This window comes from Pocillopora damicornis, chromosome 7 (assembly GCF_964200805.1).
Source record: "Pocillopora damicornis chromosome 7, jaPocDami1.2, whole genome shotgun sequence".
Lineage (NCBI taxonomy): Eukaryota > Metazoa > Cnidaria > Anthozoa > Scleractinia > Pocilloporidae > Pocillopora > Pocillopora damicornis.
Genome location: NC_142676.1, coordinates 17,740,628 through 17,760,876, shown reverse-complemented (window position 1 = coordinate 17,760,876; position 20,249 = coordinate 17,740,628). Strand labels below are relative to the sequence as shown.

At 37.4% G+C, this 20,249-nt stretch overlaps 1 protein-coding gene and 1 pseudogene across 1 annotated transcript; both read left to right on the top strand.

Moving 5' to 3' along the window:
* Positions 1–2,073: 2,073 nt before the first annotated feature.
* LOC149042940 (uncharacterized) lies at positions 2,074–5,356 on the top strand (annotated as a pseudogene).
* A 10,591-nt stretch (positions 5,357–15,947) lies between these two features.
* LOC149042939 (uncharacterized) lies at positions 15,948–18,245 on the top strand. Its single transcript, XM_089211747.1, has 2 exons — positions 15,948–16,298; positions 16,879–18,245. The coding sequence occupies exons 1-2, from the start codon at positions 15,948–15,950 to the stop codon at positions 17,698–17,700; spliced, it is 1,173 nt and encodes a 390-aa protein (XP_089067873.1). The 3' UTR covers positions 17,701–18,245.
* Positions 18,246–20,249: the final 2,004 nt, after the last annotated feature.

The window sequence follows — 20,249 nt, the reverse complement described above, 5'->3', positions numbered from 1 at the left end:
AACAGACTGCGCCTTCCATGAGTATTCTTAATGTTATTTTTCGCGCCTTACGACGGCGACTTCTCCCCATTCCCCCCAGTTCACGACCTCGCCGTCGTCGGATCTTATGGTCCCTTATAAAAAAACCACGACGGCGACGGAAACGAGGGCGAAGTGCAACATAAGATCTAGTGAGCAAAACAATAGCGAAACACGTGCGTTTTAAAACTTTGTACATTTCTTAGCCGTCCCATACAGAACAAAAGGGACCTTAAGCAGTCAGGACGGCAACGCCGAGGAAGACATCGATTAAAAAATGAATTTCTGCCTTTAATTAGAATTTCAAAAATGGCTGCATGTGTTTACTGCCTCATACGGCGCCACACGTCAACTTCAGCAAAACAGAAACGGTTAACGCATCGAGCTATTGGTGAGAAACTTAAAAGAAAATAATTAAGGTTTTCTTCAGGAACGTTTTACCACACGTCGCCGTACTGACATCTTAAACTCCCGAATAGCCTTTCGCCATGCAGTTGCATGATTCTGCCACATTTTCCAAGAGCATTACTTCTAATAAGACTCGAATAAATACAGGAAACAATTTTATTGTAGAATCTTTTTTGTCGTGGTCCTGCCGGTCAAATGATGAAATACGTATTGACTCCTTGAGTCTGATAGGGTCGGACGAGAAAAAATATAATTTGAATGAAAACGAACTCGATATCGAAGAAAGATTGCTTTGGTTATGGATACTCTGCGAAGAATAAATTTGTAACGGAGAAAAATGATCGCGATTATCACACAGTTTCGTTTTTTCACTAAGCATGCAAACCAGCTGTGCGATGGTTTGACGGCAGTTTTAGTTTCAGTTATGTCTTTCTGAACTTACGCCACTACTGCTGTCTTAGTTATTGTTGTCTGTATCAATAAGTGTTTTTGCGGTACGTTTAAGCTCAGGAGGTCACTGGTAGTTTGAATTGTTTCTACAATTTGATGTTGGACAGCTCTCATTTCTACTTATTTAGGAAACGGTGGATGGCAATAAACAACCTTTGTTCCACCAACATTGTTTTTTATGGCTTGCTGTGGTGGTCCTCGTGTGTGGTTAATGACTTCAGAAAACAAACATTGTTAATATGAGCCGAAAGAAAGCTAATGTTGAGAGGGACACTATGTTGACTTTTCCAGAAAAGTTGGGGTCTTTTGACATAAAAAATGTTAAAAGATTCCGACATTTAAAAAGGGAAATCAGATTTTGATCACCGCTGTAAATGTGACGGATTTCAGTTATTAGATGCAAATTTTTAGTTGTGAAGCACTCTGTGTCAATAGTATTGCAATATCGTATTCATTGTTTGTTTCGGGTGTCTTCTAGATAACATCGTAAACAGAGCCAATGATCTTAATTGATTCATTATTGTGTTTTTTTTATTATTTTTCAAGTATAAAGGTGCATCGATATTACCGGACATACATAAAGTTTCAGTAACATCTGTTCGCCTGCAAACCTTTCTCGAAGGATTTTACTGAAGCCATAAAACGAATCGACATTTTGAGGTAAGTGCAGAGAGATGATACTCAGTTAAAACCGAAAGTTTGTTACTGAACTACTGAAGGGAGACAACATGCAATCTGTTTCTACTCCGTTGATTGAATAAAATTAAACTCATGCGGCATGGCCTATTCGATAAGTTTAAAGTTACTTTTTTCTACTATCGACACAGCAAAATATATCTAGTGCGCCATGCACACTGTAGCTCAGGTTCTCATTTCAACTTCGGCTAATTTTCAATATAAGTTATTTAATCTGTCACCGAGATATTCGATCCTGGAGAAAGATGGCCCCATTCTCAATAAGCATTACGTAATCACGTTCGCGTCAAAAGAAGAGACAACTTTTAAGGCGCTTATTAAGATCTTGATCGTAACCTGAGGTCGAGTCGCGTTTACACCATAGTACGATCACGTACCTATTCACGATTTTTTGCCTTTTTTTCTTAGTAGACTCCGCCTGCTACCAACTAAATTTTAAATGCCTCGGTATAATTATGGAATGAAGATATCCATCTCATTTGTACGTTTAGTAGGTCCACCATGAGTGTTCTTCGCCATCTACATGCGATGTTGTTGGTATCTCAGCTCACTCACACCGAAGGGGCGCAGCCAACAATAAATTGTCAAAACTTCAAGTTTGTTATCGATGAGGATGTCGTCTATAATCACATTCTTGAGCGTCACGTGTTTCAAAGATTGACAGTCCACAGCGCCACTCAGTGTCGCATGAAGTGCAAAGATGACTGCCTGTGTGTATCCATGAATTATTTCCCTCTGTCCAAAGAAAATAACTGTGAGCTCAACAACGCTAACAAAGACATGGAGCCAGCGGCGATGAAATGGAGTCAAGGAGGAAATTATTATGATTTAGTGAGAAGCTACACGGTGAAGGTGAGAGATAGAATCGTTAGTTGTTGATAGAATTGCCTTTTTTATTATTTTTTTACTTACATATTTATCACAACATAGCGCACGTGCAAGGCCTACCTATATCTTAAGGAAGCTACTGTAATAAGAATCCATGTTATATACCTAGACTTTTCTTCAACAGAACGAGACTGTGATAGGTCAATTCTTGGTCACGTGCCCCTGATCAAATTCAAATGTATTCCGACCGGGATACAATTGCGCAGTTGTTGCCCACGCGCCGAATACAACAGCATGTTTTTGCCATATGATTGTTTAAGGGAAAGTCTTAATATATAACAAAGTACTTAATGTATATTTAGTGCACGTCCGTGCATCCATAACATGAAGTGTGCAGTTTCACTTCGGCTAAAAGTCCCGTCTTGTTTAGCCGCGAGAATTCAATACTATCACTGAAGATTGCTTTTCCGTTTTATACCAACTGAGATAGACCTTTGTATCTCAAAATGAAAAAAAAAAATGCTGAATAAAACTCGTTTCGAGAAACACAATGAGCGTGTAGCTCTTCGAGCGACGTAATTGGTTTCGGAGTTGACAACACTTTATTCACAAACGCGATGAGAATTATGGCTGAAAACAGAACGAAGTCTTCTGACTTCAACTGAGGCTTTGCCACGCTGAGAACTCTTCATTAGAACGGAAAATATTATTTTAAAGCGTTGATATGTACCAAAGTTTTGTTCAATCGAAGATTTTGTTCTCGAAATCGAACGATTTTCAGAATTTGTGGTTCAAAGCTAAGCAATTTTCGGGTAGTAAGTTCAAGTTAACAGCGGCATTTCAAACAGCGTAAATCTATCACAGGTGTCTCGTAAATGCGAGAAATTTATAGGCTATTGCTTCGTTTTTTGAACGGTTGATACCAGTTTTAAGTGTTGATATATCCTAAAATTATTGTTCATTAGCAGATTTTTATTTTAAAACCGTATAATTTCAGAATTCTCAAAATCTCCAACACAAATATACGCAATTTTCTGGCCTTGAATTCTAGTAAACAACGATTCAAGCATGTTGAATCTACTACACGCCCTCGTGCATGCAAGAAATTCGTTCGTTTTTGCTTTGGAGCAGAAAATTTACAATTCTTTGAATAAAGATTTGGTCTCGAAATATTTCTTGGTCGTTTTTACCCTGTCATTTATTCATAGTTTTCGGGTAGAACGCGATTACCTGGTAAATGGGACAAAGTTGTAACAAACTCTTTTTTTTCGAGCACAACTTGTGTCTGCATGCTATGTTATAATGAAATTTGTTCACGCTTTAGCTGTGCGTGTATCGAGTTTTTGATGCACTTGGGAAGTGTGAAGAGCACTCAGGCAACTCTTACGCTTCTCTCGTGCTCTTAAAACTTAGTTCCCGCGTGCATCCCTAACTTGATATACGCACGATAAGACTAATTCTTTTTTGTACGTCCCTCAAACCCCCCCCCCCCTAAATTTATTTCTTAACACCTGCATCGCCGGACTTTACTTTAATCAAGGAATAGTTTAAGGAAAAAAGGTTCATTTTCAATTAGGGTGGAGGAAGCTACATTCCAGGGATACATCGCTGCGTTAATAGATGCTGCAGCCAGAATCCCTGCCTCAACGGGGGAGTATGTCAGGAGATTTGTGACAATCACAGCCCCAGGTTTAATTGCACCTGTTCTTACAAATACACTGGTAAGCGTTGTGGTCAGACTACACATCCAAGAAACTGCAAAGACATTGCTAACAACGGAGCCTCACAATCAGGAAAATACGATATTTTTGATTCAGCCGATAAACCGTTCTCTGTTTACTGTGACTTGCACTCAGAATCTGGTTTTGTATGGGCACTCATACAGTCGTTCTCCATTGCCAATAAGGCCACATACAAGGATAAGGGGTTTGGCACGGATTTCCCTGTGAATGACAATAACAATGAACCGGACTGGAACTCTTACCGCCTTTCCTTATCACATATGCAGTCTCTCTCAAATCACTCCACATATCTGAGAGTAACATGCAACTTACCTGCAGATGGCCTGCAGTATACGGACTACGCACGCGCAGTTCTGGCAGGTCATGACATATTCGGTGACTGGGGTGGAGATTGCAAACTGTTTGAGTACATTAACATCCGTGGAATTAACTGTTCTGATTGCACCGCCTACACAAGAATGGATCTTAATGGTGCTTGGTTCGTGAACAGTTTCAAAAGCAAGGAAAACGGATGCGATTTTGATGGGTCACTAGGAGCAATTGACAACGAAAATAATTTTGGACGGTATCGTTCCGGAGCGATAAATACAAATCACCGCTGTTCCTCTTCGGATCCTTCTACAACGCAATACTGGTTTGGAGTTTAACATGAATAGGTTATTCTAAGTTCCAATAATCTACTAAAACTAGAATGAGTTGTGAGTATTAGACAAGGTTTTTGTTTTTCTTTAAGGGTTCTGTCTTTTATTGGTTGTGGTTGCTTTTTGTTTTATTTTGTTTTGTTTTGTTTTTTTCAACATATGCCTTTAATTTCTCGGAATTTTTTTTTTTTGAAATCGAATAAATTGCTTTTGAACCTCGTTACAGCCGCTTCCCATAAGATGTTTGGTAGTATGACGTTGATAGAACGATTTTTCAATGAGTGTTGTCAAACCGAAACAATAAAGATAGCCAGTCAAAACAAAATACGATATCACAAGAACCATTAAGAATTCAAAGACTAACAAGCAAACGGTTGTAATCTGTGATTGTTTTAGCTATGCATTGCTTAGGTAGGAGATTAGCCCGAGTTTTCTATACCAAAAATGCAAAGCTAATGCAATCCTGGTTCCCTTTTGAAAACAGGAAGAAAATTGCGCTGTAGTAGTAGTTAAGTAATGATTCATGGCTTATATGCGTAAGCTATCATACGAATATGTTCAAATACGCCTTGCGAACTTTTATATAAACTTATATCGGTAACATACACATGCAACTGATATAACATGATCCTAAATTAAATAAAAAAGCATAAAAAATTGAAATATATTATCTTCAGCTGTTAGAACAATCAAGGGTAAACACCAACTGTTGCACAGCTTAAGACGAAGACTAAATTGTATAGTTGCACTAAGTTTACTTGAATAGGACTTTACGGACGATCATCTTAACGCCTAGCTGCCTGTCTTCGTTTGAGGTGAATAACTACTATGTTCCTTATGTGCACATCTTTGTAGAAAAAGGTTAGAGTTTGAGAACGACTGTGATATTTTTACAATTTTTTCATGCAATATTTTAATTTATGAGCGAAACTTTACACATCGTTGAGCGATTGAAACTGTAAATGAAATATCAGTGGCAAACTGCGTTGATTAAAACAAGTTGGTCAAAAAACAACTGGTTCAATTATTCGTTCTCGCTTGAAAATATCGATAAGTTGAGTGAGTAACGTAAGTAAAACTTTCTATCACTTATCAATTACAACGTGGCGCTGATTAAGAAAAATTTTCACATGCAGGCTTACTTTCTGGGTGTTGGCTCATCTCAGGTTTTTCCAAGCAGCAGTTAACTGATGCAACAATCATATCAGTTTAGAACTAAATGATTGATTTGTCTACTTCCTTCTTTTTTGTTCGTCTTGGTCGTTCATGTTTTCAAATTTTCCCAAAGATCTGCTTTAGCGTTCCTGTCGCTATCATTTTTTTGTACATTTACCTGATGTAAACAAAATATACAATGCACGCATTCAAAACTGAATTATACCCCAGAAATCAGAAAGTAGCCGCTAAATACAAGAGAACAAGAACGGGGCCGTCCAACAACAAAATTGGAAAAAATTATTCGCAAGCATCTCCTGGAAAAGGTTTCAGCTCTGTCTGTCCTCGGTGAGTTACGATTTTTTCAGGCTTCTAAATCAAGCATATTTACATCACAAGTTAGAAAGAAGCAACGAAAACGAAAAATTTAACCGCGTAACATTTGTGAACATTGAAGATTTTCAATGCAAAATGATTCCATTACATTAACTTTCACAAAAAATTAAGGTGTCTGATTGATAATATCCGTGTTTATGTTGAATTTCTGCCACATATAGATTCTTTTTCATGACGTTTTTTCAAATGGGTAAGTATTAGTTATTATCTGTTGGCAAAAACAACTTCACGGACGATCATTTTAAGACCTGGCTGTGTGTCTTCGTTTGTGTTAAATGACTACAGAAAAATAGTAAAACAACTTAACATCAACAACGATGTCTGGAGAAACAGTAAAATTGCTTCGGGTGATATTTTATTTCAGTGTTATTACTATTATTTCCAGTTTTGATCACTAGTAGACTACTCAATGGTGAATGCTGACCTTAATCTCTCCTTCTCTAGTTGACGCTTTTAAACTGTGAATGGATGGCATGCGGTTTTGAATAATTCGTATCATCCGGCTCCTGTTCAAAATATACACAATATGAAGGAGTATCAATGATATCAAGTGTCCAATATTATCATCTATGTTCCTTATTTGCACATCTTTCTATAGAAGGGTTAGAGTCTGAGAAAGATTTTGTGATATTTTACCATTTTTTCATTTCAGGTTTTTCCAAGCAGCAGTTGACTGATACAGCAATCATGTAAGTGTATTCACCTCGGGTTAACTCGAACTGGCACCTTAATGACTTCAACAGCCTTCCCTTCATGGTTCAACTCTGATTCATGGCCAAGAAATAATTGTGTAGATAATTATGACAATTACAGATAATTAGGGAACTATGCGCCTTATTTTGCTACCATTCGTTTGTTACATGTGATGTGTAAGTATGACTGCTTGTATATATAATCATATTTCCCTCAGTCCAAATAAAGCAACTGAGAGCTCAATAATGCCAATCAAGATATGAAGCCATTAGCGATGAGATTTAGAGAAGAAAAGAAATTGCTATGATCAGGTGAGGAGCTACACTGTGCCAAAGTTGTAGTAAACTTAAATTTTTTAATCTATTTTATTCAATTTACTAGGCAGACAAATTTCCTGAAGGGATCTACTCCTTCAAAAGTGAAATTCCTATCATGAAAACCAAATAAAACAGTCTAAAGTAAATTCCTTGTAAGGCAATTGTCCTGTAAATTAAAAAGTTTTGGAACATTACACATTATTATGATGAAGTTCGGATATAACGCCTGCTGAAATTGGTTAAAAGAGCGTGCTCTAGGAGAGTATAGAGCATGGAGCTGAGCTGAAGCTGTCACGCCATCTGCCAAATTGTACTATGTCCGACCTTTCCGGGACTTCTCTCTAGCTTTTTTTCGATTATTGAAAGTGAAATTTCGGAACAAGCGAGACGGCAAGTAGCAACGGAGGAACCAGACCGAGGTTTGTAAACATGCCAGGCGCCATGATTTACTTTACTGAAACGTGAGCAGAGTCGAAAATCCTCAAAGAGAAAACAAAATGGACAGACCGAGTTCCAAAGGGTTTCACGCTCAGTAAGATTGCAAGCTTATGTGTGGTAACAAAAATCAAACACAGCTCACACTCGTATAGTATATAAAGTTTTGTCTTCAAAAACAAAACAGAACAAAACAGGAATGGTGAAAAATATGACCAAACTGGCCTAATTGTTAAAATTCATACGACTCATGACGATGTCAGAGCGACTGCGATCATCATGGCGATCTCCGGTCATCGCAATGAAGCAAACCTCAGAAACTACATCGGCCGCCCTTCGAGTGAAAAAATAAGAGCTTGCTCTGATATCTTTTCTGATGCGTCGAGTGGAGGGCCACACCAGTCATCGCAGCCTAGTTTTACGGTGTTGTCATCACGAGCGATGTTCATGTTCCGGTGAATTCGGCTATCGTTCATTCCTAAAACTTTTGCCTTATACACTTTGTTTTCTACTTGTCATGTGAAAAAACGTGCTTGTTTTTATGAGCCACAGATCGGCAGAAGTTCACTGAACATTTCACTTTCAGATTCTGTAGAAGAGACTAAAAATCTTCAGGCAAAAGTGTTAAACTCGACCTGCCGAGCTATTTAAGTTTGTGAACTTTGATGGTTTGACATTTTTGACAGCTTTAGTCTTGTACAGCCAATCAGATTATTTGAACCATTCTAACAGGGATTCTGATTGGCTTATTGCTGCGTGCTTTATGAGAGTATAGAGCATGCTGACGACACTGATGTCCGCTTTGGAAATAAAGTTTGTTTTTAAAATTGAAATTAATGCTTGGGCAACTTAACCGATTCTTTCATTATAAAACAAACAGTGAAGCCTTGACTGTGCACATACTGTTCTGTTGTAAAGCACTAAGGAAGCAGCTAGAGCACTTAAGAAGTGAGGAGAAACACTTCTTTCGTGTTCTAGCCGCTTCCTGCGTGCTTCATAACAGAACAGAGCACAGTCCAGGCTTCTCTATTTGTTAAATAGTCACCGCTATAGAAGAGCTCTTATGTTTGACAGTCGAACTTGACGGGGGGTCTTACTGCTTTGAAAAACATCGCGATTCTTATTTAAAACATTCTATAAAGCTGCACTTATGAACATAAATAATTCATTTTAGTTCTTCAAGTTTTTACTGATTGCAGTAAATAAATTTGCCGGTAAAAGTAATAGAGATAATGTCCACCACTATTCACCTCAACTTGAGTGAATAATTACTAACTGACTCTACAGACAGAACTTATGTGTTTTTCCAGTCTACGAATAGAAAATCAGATCAAAGTTTGTTATCCGACTGGTTTGTACTCTATTCCTTTTCTTAAAGCTGGAAAAGAAACCAGCCATACAGTTGTGAAATTTATAGATGTGGCGAAACTTGAGATATTTTCATTCATCGATGGAAAGAAAGCTTACTTTAAGAGCTTTCATTAATATTTTATATCCTATAATCCTATGGTAAATAATAAAATACGACCCTCTTTAAATATTAAAGTGTGAATAATACAGTCCAATTCGTCCTTAGAGTTGAATTTGTAGAGTACAGAGACTCATAAGTGCATCGCTGAAGGAGGATCTTTTAACAATTGATGGTGGGTAGAGTTTCCCTTTTTTCGGTTTTGTAACACAAAACGTTTTGAGTTCTCTCATATTTTCAAAACGCTTTTGAAACCTTAACATTTCAAGAAACACTCCTCAACGATGGGCGATTTGATACATGAAGTTTTTGATCAAGTTCTGTGTGGTTGCCATTCGCCTGTCAGTATTTGATAAAGTTCATCGCAGTGGCTGTTTCACTGAGATTTGATATACTTCGACATTTAGCTTTGCATTCAACTAAAAGCAACCATTTGCCAATATATCTCCCTCCATTGCAACCTGAGCAATGAAGAGAAATCAGCTTAGCATACCAGTGTGGCTTTATCTTTACTGAGGCAGTCTTCATGCCACCATAACTTAAAAACTCTATGATATGTCACAATAACCCTTCGGTGTTTTGTTACTTTTATTCAATTTACTTCGCATACGAAATATATGTCAATAGCGCGTTCTAATGTTTGATAAATATTTAAAAGTGACCTACTCTCTCAAAAACTTTCTAACTTGAAAACCTGGCCACTATCGGATGTAGTGAAATCCCTGACCTTTTCTTACAAACGCATTTACGTCGTCGCTCCTTTTTACAAATAGAAAAACAGGAACTTCTCAAGTTTCTCCACTTATGAGCATAAATGTTTAATTTTCTCAGACCAGACAGTAAAGTTGATTTGGTTACTATTAACTTCCTCTGAAGAAACAACGTTCCAGTTGATTTCAAGAAATAGTCTTCTTGCGTGTTTTTAATATTAACGGATGCTGAGGATAAATATGTAAATTTTTAATTTCGAGGCATGTGCTTCCCATGCATGTTTCAAAAACTGAAATGAAAACTGAACTTATGAATGAAAACTTATGAAGTTCGGACGATGTTCTAGGTTTTCACAAATTCACGAAATTTCCATTTATCCGTAAAAATTTAAAAATTGAGAGGAAAAGTTTTGATAAATAACAAGAGAGCATTATGGGATGGAGAAGGAGGCACATTGTCCAGAAGGTGAGAAATGCCAAATTCACTTACAATACAATGAATAGAACAGTCTCTCAGACGGAGGTATAATTCCCAAGACAAATCGATTAAAAATTATTTATTGAATTATACCTCAGAAGGCAAAAAGTAGACGCTAAAAACCAGAGAAAACGAATGAGGCCGTCCAACAGCAAAATTTGAACTATTATTAGCAAGCATTTCTTCGAAAAGGCTTTTAGCCTTGTTTGTCCTCGGTGAGTCTCTTAAAAACTCATGTTCACATGTATGTCTTTAGGCAATTGGTGCATGAATCTTGTTATTTGAAAATTTATCTCAATGTCTTTTAAGTTACGAGGCGCAGTTTGTTTTGATTTCTGCGGTAACACGGCAGCTGGCATTTCAATAATATAGGCACAACAGGACAGTTTAGTCTGGACCAAAGTTTATTAATAACACATTCAGTTATTCGAATAGTATCCTAAAGTGACCTACTCTATAAAAAGCAGTATCTATTTTATCATTAAAACCAAATAAAACAGGCTATAGTAAAATTTAGACTTTTAATTTCCAGCACGTTTATGTACGTAGCTCTTCTTCGTTACTTGTAAAAAAAAGAATACGCTCTTCATTTTTCCGAATTAGGCTCAAAATATATTTTTTTTCGAAAAACGGAGCTGAAATCGACCAATTCAAAATTTAGTTCAAAAATTACAATTTTCGAAACATTTAACATCAATAGTCACCGAAACAAAGGACTGCTAATGTTCCCCAATGGAACACGAATAGAGCTCATAATATTTTGAAAAACGTTGCGATTCTCTTTTAAAACATCCTATAAGGCTGTAATTACGAACGTAAGTTATTCATCTTAGTTTTTTCTACACCGGTAAATAGGGCTTTTCGTCACGTTGATTGGTTAGCTAGGAAGTGATTAGCGAGTAACACTCAGCTCCACTCAGCTGTAGAGACAAATCTCACGTCGAGAATTTAATTTCAGACTCCTCTTCAGTTTATTGACTGAAATAAATAACTTTTGTTTTTTCTGTCAGGCATATACTAAAATACTTGTTTACCCGGAGCGAGTGTCGGTGAAAATGATAGAGATAATCTCCATCGATATACACCTCTACTTTGGTAAATAATTATTAACTGCCCCTACAGAGAGAACTTTCCAGTGAATACAAATGGTTGTTTGTGGGTTTTTGAGTCTACGGATATTATAAGTGTTTGTTTGATTTGTTTGATCTGTAGCCGACTGGTGTGTAGTTGATAATTTTTCTTAAAACTAGAAAAGAAACCCGCCATAAGTTTGAGCCGTTAGCAGGTGTGGCAAAACTTGAGATATTTTCATTCGCTGATGGAAAGCAAGCTTACTTTAATACCTTTATCAATGTTTCAAATATTGTGGTAAACAATAAATTGCGATCCGCTTTAAATATCAATATGGCAAAAATACATTGCAAATAATTCTTAGAGAATATTCTGTCGAGGATAGATACTCATCAAGTGCATCGTTGAAAAAGGATCGTTTGACAATTGATGGTAGGTAGAGTTTCTCTTTTTGCGGTTTTGTAAATCTAAACCTTTTGACATCTCTCTTTAATTTCAAACGCTTTCTTTTAATAAACAGTCACACACGAAAGTCTTGAAAGTTTTACGTTTCAAGAGACACTCCTTAAACTTAGGCGATTTTATTTAATACATGAATGTCAGACAGAAACATCTATCATGAAACACTTTTTGATAACGTTCATCGCAGCGGTTGTTTCACTGAGATTTGATATACTTCGACCTTAGCTTTGCGTTCAACTAATTGTAACCGACATACTTTTAATCGGCAATTACTGCAGTAGAGGAATTGAAACTGGTTCGTTTATTTTTCATATCACTTCCATTTGCCAATCTTAAAATGAAGTCAAGACTGAATTGTCTGACATATTTTCGGATTACGGCAAATTAGAAAATTGGTGATACTGTTCAGCGAGACGAATACACTCCTTTCTGTCTTCTAAAACGTTTACTGACTCAGAAGAAGGTCTCAACATGATAGTGGCTCTTGCGGCTAACGGTTAAAATTTTGGCAGTTTTGCTACTTTTCTTTCTCTTTTTGCAGTTTTGTAAATCTAAACCTTCTGACATCTCTCTTTAATTTCAAACGCTTTCTTTTAATTAACAGTCACACACGAAAGTCTTGAAAGTTTTACGTTTCAAGAAACACTCCTTAAACTTAGGCGATTTTATTTAATACATGAACGTCAGACACTTTCCATGGCAATTCCCTACTTAATTAAAAGTGCCTATTACGCGAATTTTGCTTCGCAGAAACATTTAGCTTATCATATGTACAAACCAATTCCGTGAAAAGAAAAATGTCAAAAAAACTTAACACTAGGTTTTTTCGGGCCTTAAAGTGCTCTTACTTTGTTTCCAAAGTGATCCATGGACTGGTAACGAATTATTGAGTGATGAAGTAGAAAACTGTGAAAATTACAAATCTCTCACTTCTCTTGTAACGGTCAGCGCTGAAATACTCTTGAAATAATGTCCGATAGCGATGTATACCTACCTTCAGCAAGCTCTAACGAGAGTTTTGATACATCGTACTCAAGTGGTAAAGAAGAAATAGAAGTTAGTTGTGAGTTTTATCATTGTTTATTTTCAAAACGCTTTTTTTTTTTGTAAAGGACACACAAGAAACTTTTTAAAGTTTTACGTTTCAAGAAACACTCCTCTAACTTGGGCGATTTCACACATGAACGTCAGTTTTTGATAAAGTTCATTGCAGCGGCTGTTTCACTGAGATTTGATGAGCTTTGGCCCCGAAAAAAAATCGCAGCATGAATCTTAAAGAGGCGCTATCAGTTTCTGTCACCAGTGTAGAGTACAATACGTTCTGTCCCGCCAGCAGCTCTCAAGCGCGCGAACAAAGGCTGTTCGTTCAACCCCAGGTAACCAAACAACATATTCGTATATCTTCAATTGGTCTCTGTGCCGGACTAATTAGACCGGGAGAATTCCAGCAGATGGATTCGCGAGGTCTCAAAATATAATCTTGTTGTTGATGCGGTAAATCAAATCGCTCTCGACCGTATACTTTAGGCGGGAAATGCCTCCAGTCGAAATATCATGGGAAATTGCAAAGATTCTTGTCTGTCAAGAATAGCCGAGCTTGCCAACGACATTCGGGAACTAGTAAAGGGTAATAATTGTATAAGTTAACGATGGATGCCTCAAATTTCAGTCAAAAGAAAGAGTCGAGACAAAGAGCGGTCTCCTGATATAAATTAATCTGAATTCAATTTTTCGTGCCCTCTTGGGTAGTGTATACCTGAGGGTTACTTTTAATCTCTCCCATACACTCTTGGATAATGTATACCTGAGGGTTATTTTTATTCTCTTCTATGATCTCTTGGGTAGTGTTTACCTAAGGGTTACTTTTAATCTCTTCCATACCCTCTTGGGTAGTGTATACCTGAGGGTTATTTTTAATCTGTTCTATACCTCTTGGGTAATGCATACCTGAGGGTTGTTTTTAATCTGTTCTATACCCTACTGGGTAGTGTATACCTGAGGGCTATTTTTAATCTCTTCCATACTCTCTTGGGTAATGTATACCTGAGGGCTATTTTTAATATGTTCTATACCTCTTGGGTAGTGTATACCTGAGGGTTGTTTTTAATTTGTTCTATACCCTCTTGGGCAGTGTATACCTGAGGGTTATTTTTAATCTGTTCTATACCCTCTTGGGTAGTGTATACCTAAGGGTTATATTTAATCTGTTCTATACTTCTTGGGTAGTGTAAACCTGAGGGTTACTTTTAATCTGTTCTATACCCTCTTGAGTAGTGTATAACCGAGGGTTATTTTTAATCTCTCCTATACCCTCTTGGGTAGTATATACCTGACGGTTATTTTTAATCTCTTCTATACCCTCTGGATAGTGTATACCTGAGGGTTATTTTTAATCTCTTCTATACCCTCTTGGGTCTTTACCCTCCTTACACGACAGACGCGTAAGACGATATTCATACGTGTGAATTTGTTCACAATGACCTAAAATGCGATAACGGTGTTTCAGACCAGCTTCTCCCCTGTTATAGTCGATTTTGGCAATAGTGATGTCTTCGGTAAAGCTAAAAATGCCGTTCCAAAACCTTCGTACAAAAAAGATCATTATAAGAATAGTTGCATTGCGTCGAAGCTTGTAGACTGAACGGGGAGACCATCAATGGAAAGCGATGTATATTCTCTGGATTATCTAATCAACACAGTTTTTGGACTTTAAAAGTTCAAAACTATGACCTGTGTAAAGAAGGGTTTCTCGGAGTTAGCCTTAGATTGGCCCAGGTCTTCGATCATGGAAGTGAAATCAGCTTTGCCGATGCCGCTTTTTTAGGCTATTTTTGAGTTTCTTCTCTTTTACGTGTTTTAAAGTGTTCCTGTTATATGTTTATGTAACATTTGGTCAGGACTATTTGTAGACCTTGTGTTAACGATTTACTGTTGTCTTCCTTACGACATTTATTGTCTCTACAGAGAAAATAAACTTAGCGTACCGCCCTTAGGTTTTTTCGAATTAGACCCGTTAAGTTTGTCTGAGGCATTTCTCTGGACTCTTGTTTCTGGAAAATGAGCGAACAAAGTAGAGTTGTATCTTGAAAATGATTAGAAATCGGTAATCATCGGAAGTTGCGGTTTTTTCCATTTCATTCGAGGGGAGCTTTATTGACTTTTTTACAGTGATTATCGGATGTCCTGGAATGTTCATCGAACACCTCATGCCACCAAGAGGCGTCAAACCTTGGCTTGAATTACTTATGCAATTATGAATGTGCAGCCAGCTAATTTGCATATTTTTTTTTCCGACGCAAAGCTTGTCATGGCGGGGATTTAGCTTTGCATTCAAGTGACTGTAACCGACACACTTTTAATCAGCAATTACTGGTTCGTGTATTTATTTATATCAGTTCCATTTGCCAATATATCTCCCTCCATTGCAACTTTGACAATGAAGAGAAATCAGCTTAGCATTTGAGCTGACAATCAATTCTCTATAAACTGTGTTCAGCTTAGGCTAAACTTCAGGGAACGTTTACGGCTCCTTTTGTAGAGCATTCCTAACACAAACCGTCGAGGAGCAATTTCGTTTGGGCTTGAATGTTTGCCTAGTCTTCTTTTCATAATTCAGCAAATAGGTGATTCTGTAGTGAAGATCGACTTCACAGCGAGACGAATACACTCTTTTCAGTCTTTCAAAACATTTACTGACTCAGAAGAAGGTCTCAATATGGCAATGACTCTTGAGGCTAACGACTAAAATTTTGGCAATTTTACTGCTAACGATTATTTTCTTTCCGTTGCAATTACGATAAATGTTACGGTTCATGCTTTAAGGATTACAATTTCGTAGTTAATTTAAAAAATGCATCAATGCAGGTCGCTTTTAAGCAAGAGACCCAAATATCTATGTATTTCGTTCCAGATTACCCCATGCTTGTCAGGTGAAATAATCCTGCATCTTTTTTTTCTTCACATTAATAGTGCTATTGCCATGGGCATCGTACAATATCTACAAGTCGTGCTGTTTGTATTCGATTTGACCCTCTCCACTGAGACACAGAAAAAGGTAACTTGTCAAAACTTCAAGTTTGCTATCGATGACGATGTCATCCATAACCAAATTCTTGAGGGTCACGTGTTTGAAAGATTGACAGTCCCAAACACCATCCAGTGTCACTTGAAGTGCAAAGATGACTGCCTGTGTACATCCATGAATTATTTCCTTCTGTCCAAAGAAAACAATTGTGAGCTCAACGAAGCTAACAAAGACATGGAGCCGGCGGCGATGAAATGGAGGCAAGGGGGAAATTATTATGATTTGGTGAGAAGCTACACGGTGAAGGTGAGATCAGATTATTTATCTAATGTTTTACTCATTTATTCATGAACTTCCGTAAACAAAATAAATATTCCAAGATGTTAAAGTTCGTAAATAAAATAAATATTTCCACATGATCAAGTTTTGCGGTACCCCTTACAAAACAGGTCTGTTATATGTCAGTCTGGGCCAAAGACAATTTTGTGCATACCGTTTTGTCTGCGATATGATTGGTCTAGACAAAACCAAAACAAAATGATTTGGCTAAGAGAGGATTGGGTTCATTGCCTTTCTCGAAAACTTTTTTCTTAACGGCCATGTTGTAAAGCGAAGGGAACGGCAGAACAGAAGTGACAACAAATTGCATAAAGACATCAGTGACTTAACCATTGCTGTATTACTGTATTTCAAATCTAATTTTGATGGACATTTCATCTCCATTCTGGCACCCCGCTATGTGTTGTAGGCACACGTACTTTGCTCGCACTGTTTGTTATCGATTCGATCCGTTTCCGGTGAGAGTTGTTGATGGTTGCTACAACGCACATGCCAACCCAATTCGATGAGCATGGTGAGCTAAAACATCCTTTAAATGTCGCTGTAGGGTGAGGACAAATATGCACCAGAGAAGCATCATTGCATCAACAGATGCTGCCGCACCAATCCTTGTCTCAATGGAGGGGTATGTCAGGAGATTTGTGACACTCACAGCACCAGGTTTAACTGTACCTGTCCTAACACCTACTCTGGTCAGCGGTGTGAGAAGATGAAACACCCGAGAAGCTGCAAAGACATAGCTAAGAACGGTGCCTCGACATCAGGAAAATACGACATCTCAAATTCAGACAATGAACGGTTTTCTGTTTACTGTGACTTGCAGTCTGAACCTGGCTTTGTATGGACGTTAATACAATCGTTTTCCTTTTCCAAGAGAAATACCTTCAATTATGCAGAGTTTGGCAAAAACCTTGAGATTGATATTGAAGTGGGGGAAGTAAATTGGAACGAGTTCCGATTATCCTTATCACAGATGCAGTATCTTGCTAATCACTCCACACATCTGAGAGCAACTTGTAACTTTTCTACGGATGGCCTGCAGTATACGGACTACGCACGCGCTAAGCTGGCAGGTCATGACATTTTTGGTACCTGGGACACCTGCAAGATGTACGAATATGTCAATATCCGAGGAGTCTATTGTTCTAATTGCACCGCCCTCACAAAACAGACGGAAGATGTGTCCTGGCACATAAGGAGTTACAATAGCATAAAAGAGGGATGTGAATTTGATGGAAAACCAGGTGGAGTCCCCCTTGAAAAAAATTTCGGAAAATTTGAACGAAGTCACTTGAATCCGGATCACCGCTGCTCGTTTTCTCCTGCTTCTACAACGCAGCATTGGTTTGGAGCTAAATATGACGTGTAACTTTTTTCGAATTTATTTCCTTTCACGGAAGAGGAAAGACAGCCAACTGAAAGTAGGAAAATATCGGAGCAAGGCTAAGAACTAAACAAGACATCAAGTGCCTCAAAGTTTGGTCCAATTAGGAGTTGAAATTGAACTAAACGTTTAATATTTCAGATAGTTACACTGACCCTTTATCATAGAGGAATGCAGACATGCACAAGAGTGACGTCATAAGCAAGCTTAGACCTTAGATACACAGCGTCCATATTTCAATAATTGAAGGAATTAGGCGGTCTCTGAGCAAACACTCTTTACCTGCATTTTCATCTTTTCATGTAATGTTCAATAGATAATACACTTACATCTTAAAAGTGAAAGGTCGATAAAATTGGCCTTTTTTTATATTCGTCTTTGAAAACACACTCAGAGCTCACCATTAGTTGATTTATGCAAATTATTTTCAAGCAAGTGACTAATCGTAAGTTGAAATGCTTGTGTTTAGATTCGGAGATGTTTAAATACCTCCGTTCGCTATTAATTTAATAATGACATGTGTTCTCGTCGAAGGGCGACATTTTCTTGACTCGGTCAATCAACCGTTTTCTCTTAACTTTTACTTTACTTTTCTTTTTTTTGAAAATTAGCTTCGGCTTCGTTAGTTTGATCATTTGCAAAACCAAGCTTTAAGTTTAGGTTTCTTGATTTCGCTTTAAAAAATCCGTAGAGTGAAGAGAAATGGTATTTACTTAGCGATAGTGAGAGGTTAATAATTTTCTTAATAAGGTGATAAATATGTACAGCTTTGCTTGATTTTAATGTTAGGGACTCGATGCATAACTGTGAGAAGCCCTCAACAGCCTCTCTTTGACAATGACTAAGGTACTTAAGTGCTTCGTTAGGATCACTGCTTACTTTATAACATTGCACATTTGTTCTTAAAACAATTTTTGAAATGTTTAAAATGTAGGAGATGAAGTAGGTATAGTAGTTGGATCAGGTGTTTGTCAAGAAAAGCACCAGTGAAGTGTAAACGTCATTCAGGATTGTTGTACATAATGTGAGACATCATCTTATTTTCCCCTCAAAAATAATATTCGAATTGCGCGGCCAAAGTACCATTTGACAAAAAAACCGCTGACGTCACTTTGGTAACATAAAATTGAATTCAGTCGAATTCGGCAACGAGGGCGATATTGTGTTGCTGGTGCCCCGGCTCTGACCAGCAAAACTGTCAGAATCGATCGTTCCCGCACCGGGCATAGAATGTTTCAGTTCCCGAACGTTGTGAGAGGAAAATAGGTGAAATTTGTCTGCAGACAAAGACACGATCTTAACGATCCAACTTGGCCGTAAACGTCGCTTTGTTGGGAAAATTTTGAAGAATTATGCTATGAGCAAAACTTGTCCATATTAAACAGCATGATGGAGACCCAAGGGATGAAGATGAAGCGCTTTTTGAGAAACGACACTGTACCAACCGGGGACACTAGTTTTGTGCGTGGTGTAAATTAAATTTGAGTGCTTCTGTACCGTTTCCTTAAATTGTTTTCCTATTTTTTCTCTTTGCATACTAATACTGCTTAAAAAAGTCATTCCAAACATTCAGCTGCTTTAATATACAAATAACCTAAAAGAAACCCAGTTGAATTATCATCAAAGGTGGCGGATACAAAAAGTTTTGGATTATGTTTAATGTTATCTGGTTTAGGGAATTTTGTGGTTGATTGTCGTATCTAGAGTACAAGCAGTAGTTCAGTGTTCACTAATGTAGCAAAGAAACAAAGTAATTGAAGTTGAAATGATCATGTTATTACATTTGACAAGGGTGGATGATGTCATGTGTTTTAAACGTATATCATTTTTGTTTCTGGTTCAAAAGAAAAGGTTGGAAGTAAATGTGGGTGAAAAGTGAAACTTACTGTCTATCATTGTAAAAATTAGAAAATCAAGGCAATACTGTCTTAATGAAAACATTAACGATTCCCTCTTTATCAAATGAGACAAACGGGAACGAGTTTTGAGTGATATAACTAAGCCAAGACTGCCACCGTCATTTTGGATCTCCGCCTGGGTAGATTTTAGTCACGTGCTAGGCAACGTATAATCAAGAACAAGATAGAATTTCATTTCAGGCCTATTTATCAATTTTGTGGTGTATAACTTTCGCATTTTCGAACGTAATATTTATTTTAAATCTTCAAATTGTCTTGAAACTCAAAAGAAAATTGTTCGTTAAAAATTCACTGAAAATCGGTAGCTAAAACTGTTTGTTTAGGCGTTATTTGATTTTCGTGATAACTTGAAATTTCGTCAGTCGCCGGCATCTTTTGTTGCTTCACACAGGAAAAACACACGATACGAAACGTAATGATCGATTTTGTCCTCAATCTCACGCCATAACATAAAAAGCTTTTTTTTTTTTTTTTTTTTTCAATAGATCTTCGGATTGTTTTCAAGTTCAAAGACTGTAAATTACAATTTTATCAAAAACGAAGGTTGTTCTGTTATTTCAGTGTGAATCCTTGCATGCCTGCCAGTCGCTGGCGCCGCTTGTTGAAACTAAAACG